This window comes from Physeter macrocephalus, chromosome 20, assembly GCF_002837175.3.
Source record: "Physeter macrocephalus isolate SW-GA chromosome 20, ASM283717v5, whole genome shotgun sequence".
NCBI classification, from domain to species: Eukaryota; Metazoa; Chordata; class Mammalia; order Artiodactyla; family Physeteridae; genus Physeter; species Physeter macrocephalus.
The window spans coordinates 37475998-37485491 of record NC_041233.1 but is presented as its reverse complement, the minus strand read 5'-3'; the positions used below and the strand labels follow the sequence as shown (position 1 = coordinate 37485491).

General features: G+C 51.7%; 1 protein-coding gene and 1 long non-coding RNA gene across 2 annotated transcripts; both read right to left on the bottom strand.

Moving 5' to 3' along the window:
- Positions 1 to 433: 433 nt before the first annotated feature.
- Positions 434 to 6723, bottom strand: LOC114484567 (uncharacterized). The gene is made up of 3 exons (XR_003677640.2): positions 3270 to 6723; positions 1679 to 1875; positions 434 to 800 (listed from the first exon to the last, which is right to left on the bottom strand). It is a non-coding gene; the product is annotated as an uncharacterized lncRNA (long non-coding RNA).
- Positions 6724 to 6962: 239 nt separating this feature from the next.
- C20H10orf71 (chromosome 20 C10orf71 homolog) lies at positions 6963 to 9488 on the bottom strand. Its single transcript, XM_028481629.1, has one exon. The coding sequence runs from the start codon at positions 9471 to 9473 to the stop codon at positions 7785 to 7787; it is 1689 nt and encodes a 562-aa protein (XP_028337430.1). The 5' UTR covers positions 9474 to 9488; the 3' UTR covers positions 6963 to 7784.
- Positions 9489 to 9494: the final 6 nt, after the last annotated feature.

Here is a 9494-nt window from a genome sequence, read left to right as displayed (position 1 = left end):
CCACCTGGCTCCGACCGTGACCTTCCCACCTTGCCCAGGCCTGGCTGGCTGCCGGTCCTGCTGGCCTGTTAAGCTGTCCTGGTCTCTTCTTGGGTTGCAAGGGGCCTAGGACCTTGCTCTGTGGTTGGAGGTCTACCTCCTGATGCTAAGCCACACTCATGTCTGTTACTTCCTGTGTGCATTTGGGAGCCTTATCATTTCCCTCAGCCCTGTCTCTCCTGGCGTGAAGGCTTGGGACAGGCTCTGAGAGCTCTCTCCTCTCCAGTCATCCTAACTGGGTCCATGGGGCCAGGCCAGGGATCCAAGCATCCATGACTTTCCACCCTCCCTCCCTTCCTTCCTTCCTTCTCTTTTCAACACATATTCACTGAGCACCTATTATGTTCTAGGTGCTTTGAATACAGCAGAGATTAAAATAGACAGAGATCACTGCCCTGTGGCTTATATTTTCATAGGGAAAGAGACAATAAATATTAGACATGATTTAATCCTAAATTACACGGTGTGTTAGCAGGTGACAAAACTGTGGAAAAGGTAACAAAGAAGAATAGAGGAGGGGGCTGGCATGGGGCGGGAGGTAGGCACATTTCAGCATTAAGTGGGGTAATCAGAGTAGGCTTGGGCCAGAAGTTGCAATAGGAGAGAAACCTTGAAGGAGGGGCATGAAGGAGCCAAGTGGATGTCTGGTGAAGAACATTCTCAGCAAAAGAAACAGCCAGTGCAGCCAGTGCAAATGCCCTGAGGTCGCAGCATCAGAGGAAGAGCAGGAGGCCAGTGTGCCAGGTAGGATGTAGGAGTAACTGGAGACAAAGCCAGAGAGTGACAGTGAGGTCTGGGAGCCCTTGTGGATGGGAGAGGGGGCTGGGTAGGAGCCTGAATCCCTCTGGTCCTCAGCTTTTCTCACACCAGGTGCCTCAAAGTCCACGGCCTGTTCTGGGAGCCTGGGCAGAGCATCAGCCTCCATCCCTCAGTGAGCACTTCTCACAGAGAGAGTGGGGAGGTTCGCCCCATGGCTCATGCTCCAGCCCTGGACACTGTCGCTGAAGCAGGGCTCTCTGGCCGGGCCACCAGTTGGGCACAATCTCTGGTCCTGCCTCAGGAGCAAGGCCACCCCTGCCAGGCTTGCTTCTAGGATTCTGGTCTTGGACTTGGCACAAGGAAGGAGGGAGCAAACTTTTTCCAATGAAGCTGCATTCGCTTTGTCAACCAAATCCAATTCCGCTTCAGTCCCTCAGTCTACGAATTACCCTTTATTAAACGTGGGCCTGAACTGCAGCTGCAGCAGAATCAGGAGTTGTCTCCCAGGTGCCTCGAGGCCCAGCATTCCTGGAGGTTTTCCTCTCGCAACTTTTTCAGGCCTGCTTGGGGAGAGGAAGCCCGCGAACAGTGACATTCTCAGCGCTCAGGAATGGGAGCTGTGGGTGGGGTGAGCAGGACCTCTCAGCCAGCCTCAAGCTGTCTGTTGCCAAGCTCTCTGAGCCTGCGGCGGGACCACCCCCAATGGGCTAAGTGCTTTCTGCATACAAAAGCACCTAATCTTCATTACCATCATAGGAGGCTGGAATTAGAATGATCTCCATTTTACAGATGAAGATACTGAAGCTCAGAGAGGCCTGTTCAATCACTAAATGGGAAACGGCACCCCCATGGCCACAAAATAAAAATGAGAGATGATCACCCATGATCTCTAAAGCTTGTTTCGCAGTACACCTAAGAAGCCACAGATGAGGAAGCAGCTTGCTAACGACTTTCCTCCAGCCCACCCGTGCAGAAGCATTGAGGAACTAGGACAACCCATCAGTGGACTTTGGACGTCACAGGCCACAAATCCATGGCACGGAACACATAGAACTTCCCGAACGTGCACATGCGGCCCTTGAAGAGAAGGGAAAGACAGTTACGCCTGCGCAGAGGACTCTTGAAACTTCCCTTTACCCCTCCACCAAGCATTTCTTAGCTTGGACACCCTCCTATTCCCTACTTCCTCAATATGTACCCCACTCAAAAAGCTGATCGGAGACACAGAGCTGAGCTTCGCCTCCTGTCTCCTTGCTTGGCCTCCCTGCAACAAAGCCTTTTCTCTCTGCAAAAGACTGTTGCTTCAGTGTTTGGTCTTTCTGTTGTACAGCGGGCCACGAGCCCACTTGTTCAGTTACACGTGGACCAGTGGGCATGTGAATCCAGGCAGCCTGATTCTGGGCCTGGGCCTTAGCTCCGGACGGGTGAGGGCCTCTTCTCAGCAATGCCTGTGAGGTGCCTCTGTGGGGTTGGGGACAGGAGGTGGTTTACTCCTCTGGCATGCCTGGGTGGCAGGTCTTTAGGGCTCCCTTTCCTGGGGAGGGGGTGGAAGCAGGTGGCCTCTACCTTCTCTCAGATCCCTTGACTGAGGAAGGCAAGATAAATACAGCCCCACATGACATCTTGACTCGATCTCATGAGGGACATTAAGCCATCCCCACAGTCCTGACCCACGATATCATGAGAAAATAAAGGTTTGTTGTTCTAAGTCATTAAGTTTTTTGTTTTTTTTTTTTTGCATTATGCGGGCCTCTCACTGTTGTGGCCTCTCCCGTTGCGGAGCACAGGCTCCGGACGTGCAGGCTCAGCGGCCATGGCTCACGGGCCCAGCCGCTCCGCGGCATGTGGGATCTTCCCAGACCGGGGCACGAGCCCGTGTCCCCTGCATCGGCAGGCGGACTCTCAACCACTGCGCCACCAGGGAAGCCCAAAGCTATTAAGTTTTGTGTTATTTTGTTACACAGTAATAGATAACTAATACAGTGTTTGTACCAAGTTATATTCTCACAAGTAGTGTATGAGAGTTTCCATTGCTCTGTATCCTTGTTAACACTTGGAATTGTCAGAATTTATAATTTTGCCCTGTTGGGTAGGTAATGCTACCCATTATCCATTTCATTGTGACTTTAATTTGCTCCCTGTACTCTTGAATTCTGTTATTCGATTTAGGATTGTTTAGGATTTAGGATCGTTATGTCTTCTTGATTAATTGGCTCCTTCATCATAATGAAATGTCTCTATTTATTCCTTGTTCTAATTTGATTGACATCAGTTACTATTTTCTAAAAAAAATTTTTTTTTATTCTTCTATGACTTGATTTTAGTCCTGAGAACATTTAGCCAGTAAGAGTCATCTGTGTTTCTATGTGCAAAGTTTATTCATGCTTCTTGCCATATGATATTCAATTGTAGGAATAGTCCATATTTTATATTCCAATTACTCTACTGATTTATAATTTATTTTGTTTTACCTTAATTTTTGCAATTATGATCAACTTCTGAAAACTTCTTTTGTACTAAGAGAATACAGTGTTTTCCAATGTCCTTGGAGGGACACATCCAATGTTTCCAATGTCCTTGGAAGGACACATCTCTTCTGGTTTGCTGGAGTCCCTGCTCAAGCAGCAGAGAGAAGGGAGTTGCACTGAGAGTTATTTTAGACGAGGGCCATCAACATGAGCTCAGATTTACTTAGAAAAACCCTTTCTCTTAGCATCTGCTGCCAACAGCCTGGAGGATTCAGATTAGATTCAAGCATGTGGTAGACGTTTTTGGAGGGGATTGCATATGGCTTCTTCCTTCCTCCCTCCTGGCTTCTGGTGGCTTCTTCCCTGCCCCCTCTCCCCCTTGCCATGCAGAGTATAAGAGGGAAAGGTCTCCCCTGGGGCTGGACATGTTATCAGAAAAGATAACATGTCAGTGTTCCTTTAACAAATGTGCTTAGCTGGGGTCAACTAGTTTTAAGTTTTTGAAGCCTCACGAACATACTCAGAGGAAACTGTTGGAACTTTTGGCAACATGAAAATCTTAGTGGCTGATCTGACTTCCCAACAACCTTCAGAGTCACCCTGTTTCAAAAACTCATAGAGAAATTAATTGAGATGTGAAGATGTCCAACAGTGTCTCCTCTAGAATTTTCTAAAGCTCTTCCATGCTTGATAATATTCAAATCCTACTTAGAGAGTTAAACCTGGATGTGTGGACACCTTAGGTGGTGATGTTATTTACCTTTTAGAGCCATTTTTTTTTCTTGTAATAATATTTATTTCTCCATCTATGGAACTGTAGACACTTTGAGGGGAGATGAGAAGAGAGATAACCGGCTTAATTTATCCTCCTTGTCCTAAAGGAGAGCACCCTCGATTTTTCTTAGGTGACTTAAGGGTTAAAACCCCATCGGTACTAACCTGGCCTTACCACTTGGCAGTCAAACATGATGAAATACTTCAGAAGACTGTGGTCTGATGCTGAGTCCTCCCTGTGTCAGTAAGTAGAATTCAGGTACACTCAGCACTTTCACTTAATACAACTTGTCTAATGTCCTCATCATTTTATCATCACAAGACCAAATAATAATTTGGTTCTAACTTGGGTTTTGGATGTTGTTGTGAGTCCTGGGTTGACCCTTTTGGCCTCCTTCTGTTGGCAGGCCTGGAATTTCTCATCAAAGAACATTAGTTAAGTGTGAATGCTGACTTATGGCTTACATCATGGAACATCTGTTCCTGGGCCTTGGGTGCCTGAGACCCCATTTGTGGGGCTACAGCCCCCACAGCTGCACATCTCACAGGATCAGGGGAGCAGAGTGCCTGTTCTGGTGTGGGACTGGCTTAACTCATCTAGTTAGTATTAACAACTAGTTTGGAAAGTGAGGAAATAAGGTCAAAATGACATGGATTTCTTCTCCCAAAAGATCCTTTTTAGAATTTAGAATAAGAATTCCATGGAATTCAGTGATGTTTACCTATGGCCTACCTTGGGCCTGGCACCATATTAGCTGCTGGGGATGAGTGAGGACAGGCAAGGTCCCTCCCTCCAGAAGTGAGCATTGAGGGGGCGAGAAAGACAAACAGTTAAACAGACAATTACAGCATGGGCTGGGCTGGGAGAAACACAACATGCTGGTGGACTTGGAAAGCGTGGTGCATGGTCAGGAGTTAGGGCATCAGGGGTGTCCTTCTAGAGAAGAGGGGGTCTAAGGTAGAGCACCTTAAGGCACACAGGAGTGGGCAGGAGCAGGCTGGTGGGGAGGGGAGGGTCCAGAGGGTCCAGGGAGAAGGTGAGCATGGAGAGGGTAGGGAGGCTGGGGAAGGAGAGGGCTCCAGTCACCTGTTGCTGTGTAAGTTTGAAACTTAGTGGCTTCAAATGACAGCAGTCACTTTGTTATCTGTCACGGCTTTGTGGGTCAGGAATCTGGGAATGGCTTAATGAGGTGGGTCTGGCTTGGGCAGCCAGAAGCTGGAGCTGGAACAGGAGGGGGCTGTAATTGTCTTTCACTGTTAGATTTTAATTCCCTGGGCACAGAGATCAGATCTTATTATCATGGTATCTTTGGTGCCCAGTGTAGCGCCTGGCACAGCGCAGGGACTCTGAAAATGTTTGTGAAGGGAGGGAGGAAAGAAGAGAAAAAAGAAGGTAGGAGGGAGGAAGCGGGGTGGGGGGGAGGAGGAAGGAAGGAGGCATAAATGACTCCCCCCAACCCCGAACAGAAAGAAACGGAAAGAAACTCATTTGCGAATGAGTTGGTCTTCAGTGACTTTTGTCCCCTGGAGACATTATCTGCTTTTTAGGAATTTAGGTACTTTGCTGTAAGTGATAGAAGCCTTCCCTCTAGCTGACTTGCTGGAGAGCCAGGTGTCCAAGGAATCCTTATTCTAGATTTGTGAGTGGATGCTGCATTCTGCCAGATGCCCTGTTCCTCTTTTACATTCACAGGAGCAAAGAGGACTGGGGAGTTGATCTTGACTTCCAAATATCTATCTTTATGCTTTTAGCTCCTTCAATATCCTTGCTCATACTGCTTCTAAGACAGAAGATGACTGGTCCCCAAACATAAGCTCCTCTTATGTAAAGTATATTTTTCCCTGTGGTTACTGTAACTATGGTTATTTTTTAACTGGGGGGACTCTTTTTTTGTTAGGTCGTTCTTTTCTCGGGCCCTGAGAATTTTGAAATGAGATATTATCTTTCTTATTTGAGTAAGATGAAAACAGGTGAGAGGATGCTTGGTGATTTGGTGGCAGAGCCAAGGTCCCAACTCGCTTCACTGGCATCCCAGTGAGTGACTCGTGCGAACCAGATTTCTCAGACAATGGCCTACCTGAATTCTTGGCTAACTATCCAGCTGACTCAGCAGGTGTAGACAAGCTATGCCAAGGCTGGGGGACTTGTGTAGCATTTTCAGAATGAAATTAAGGTGTGGCTGCACTTTTGGGAAAAACAAACAGGTGTAAAATTCTGAATCCAAATTACGACCCAGAATATCTTCAAAACCCCAGTATTTGCACGAGTCTGGGACATGGTGAGCTGGGTGCCTCCCCATCTTCCAAGCCTGGAAATGGCATGTTGGCCAAAAGGACCAGGGTGATACATTTTGTGTGGTCTCCTGGGACGTGAGCAGTGCAGTCCTGACAGCTGCCTTGACAGCTGCCCCTTCTAAACAAGGATGAAGGCACTCTAGCCCCAGTCTTTCCCACAGCACAAGAATTAAGAGGCTTCAGCGGAAGCCCAGGGTGGAGGCCCACGAGGCCGGTCTGTTTCCTTCCCAGCACGTTGCCTACAGTGGGCATTGCTCACAGACACTCACTGCTCTCAGAGGTGCAGAGGTGGTGACTGCACTCTGTTCCCCTCAGTTGATTCAGATATTTCCCTCCAACTCCTAGAGGGACTTGGGGGAAACATGATTTCCTTTTGAGCGTAGGGCACAAGTACCGGTCATTAAATCGGGACCGTCAGGGCCTGACTCAGGTCCCAGGTCATCCTCGATGGCGGACGTGGGTCCTCCTCATCTCTGCCGCCCCAGCCCTGGTGGAGAGCCTGGCCCGAGAAGGCTTGGACAGGTGTTGAAGGATCAAGCAGGAACACTGGGTCCGTGGTGGGTGTCGCAGCCACCCTGTTCAGAGTGGAGACCCTGGGTGGCTGCCAAATCATGATGGGAGGCCTGGAAGGCACGACACTTTACTCAGCAGCACAGACCCACCACTGCCCACAGAAGAAAGACAGGAGTCCACAGACAGAACCGCATCTGCAAACTTGTTTCACTTTTTACAAGGTGATCAGAAAATAGCCTTCAGAGGAAAGTTTCCTCAGTAAAGAAAACCCATTCTATTCAAACAAAGTTTGAACATTCTATTCAAACCCATTCTATTAAACATTTCTGCAAGATTGCCTTGGTTCAGCCGTCAGCCATTTCCCCCCTAAGGTGAGCTGGAAAGGGCTGCTGGGTCTGAGCGAGGGTGGGGTGGCCACCGTGTGCCACACCTGACCTAGGAGGGGGTGTACTGGGCGGTCTGCTGGCCGGGCAGGGCTCAGCGCGACGCAGTGCTTCTGGGGGCCCTGGGGTTTGCTCACTGTGGGAGCCGACCCTTGAGGAGGAGTGGGTGGAATGCTGGTGGGAACAGCTTGTTAGGGAATCAGGCTGGACCCACCCTGGTGGCAGGGCCAGGGGAGAACAGGGAGCAGGGAGGGGCGGAGAAAAGAAGTGGAGCAGATCCTGGATCCAGGAAGGGGTTCAGAAGGGACTTGTTAGGAGAGCAGAGCAGCACCCTCCCAGGGAGGGCAGCCTTGCGGAGCCCTGCAGGTCGGGTTTTCTGAGGGTCCCCACTTCCTTTGAAACTTTAGGGATCTCAAATGGCTGAGTATGAGTTGATGTGTGTGTGTGTGTGTGTGTGTGTGTGTGTGTGTGTGTGTGTGTGTGATTGTTCTGGGGGAGGGAGAAGTAAGCTCTTCTGGGTTTATCGGGGGGGTGGGTTAGTCTGCTGTGATTCTCAAGAAATGCCTTCCATGGCAAAGTCCTCTAGGTCGTTAGTGCAGACGATATCCAGGCTTGGAGCATCTCCCACCTCCTCCCCTGGGCTCTGGGGGCGCCCCTTCGGGCACTGGCCTGCAGAGTGCTGGGTGGGGTCACTGGGAGGCTCTGAGGCCAGCTGCAGGCCAGCATCTTGGGCGCTCTGGGGCCTGGGGCCAGCTGCCTCGGCGGTGTGAGGCCGCTGCCTTAGGAAGGTGGGGGCAGAGAGCTGAGAGGAGCACCGCAGGGGCACCAAGGCTGTCACGGGCAGGGGCCGGAAGCCCGGGTACAGCACGTAGGGAGCAGCAAGGGCATCCGGCGGGCTTGGCTCGGGGGAACCCCCCTCAGAGGAGGGGATGGAGACCTTGACGTATTTGCCCGTCTCTGGGTCATAGAAGGTCTTGATTTTCATCTGGAGCGGCAGATCGAAGACAAAGTACTCTCCAGATTGGGGGTCTTGGAGGACCTTCTGGGTGGCAGGGTAAGGGGACAGGGGTGTAAGGGACTGGGACCCCCCAGGCCGCCTCGGGATCGGCTCTGAGAAGGCAGACACTGAGTGGCGGCACACGGGAGGGGGTAGGGAACGGACCATGGGGAACCTGGCTGGGGGCCTCTCTCCGGGGGATGGTGGCCTACGCTCTGAGTCCTCAGGGTACAGCTTTTCCTCCCGGCGTTCACCCTGCTTTCCCTGTGGCTGGTCGGTCTTTCTCCTCTTGCTCGCCAGCTTCTTGGCCCGCCGCAGGGCCTTCTCTGTTTTGGGTGGGACTGCTGGTGGCTTGCCAGCCGCCCTCTCCAGCTGAGCAGGAGGCTCTGGCTTCTCCAGGAGGCCAGCTGAGCTGGTGGCCACGTCCAACAACGAGCCTCTCGGAGAAAGTGTCCTGAGGTCTTCTGCTGATGGCTCCAGTTGGGGGTCGGAGCCAGGCTCCCACGTGAGGGCATGTGTCAGGTCCTCCCTGTGGGCCACCCTGCCAGGGCGGGCGCTGGCCCAGGGGCTGCTGCGGGGAGGCTCCCCTGGCAGCAGGCTGGGCTCACTGGGGGCCTGGTAAGCATCATCCCAAATGCTGCTGGTGGCAGGGGAGCATGCACTGTTCTCTTCCAGGGAGCTGGCGTTGGGGGAAGCTGCTAGCTCACCAGGGACCAGTCTTCTCCCCGGGGGCCGTGCTCTGGGTGTAGACAAAAAGTGACTTTGGAAGCCTTGCGCCTGCTCTTCCCAACAGGTTCCAAGCTTCTGTAGGGGTGGCTGGTCTTCTAGGTTGCCTTCTGGCAAAGCAATCGTGGGGATGCACCTTGGAGCTTCCAGCTTCCCCTGGTCTATGGAACTGCTCTTGCCCTTGTTCGCCACGACTTTATGTACGGCCTCTCGGGGTGGCTTCAACCCTTGGCCCTCTCCTGTGAGTGGAGGAAATGGGACATACCTCTTTGGGGCTGCCTGGGAGGTCTCTGGCCTGGCTGCGCTGGGACCGCACCCGTAGTCCTCCATATCCTCACAGGCCGCCCCCTTCAAGTGTGTGCCTTGCACGCTGGCGGGTGTCAGAGTGCTGGGCATTTCCTGGCTCTCGGGGGCACAAAGACCAGCATCCCTGCCCCAGCCTGGCCTTGGCAGTTCCTCTTCTTTGTGGCCATTGCCCAGCAGGGACTCTGAGGACATGGATCTCAGGAGGGGCAGCATGATGGGTTTTATCACGGGGGT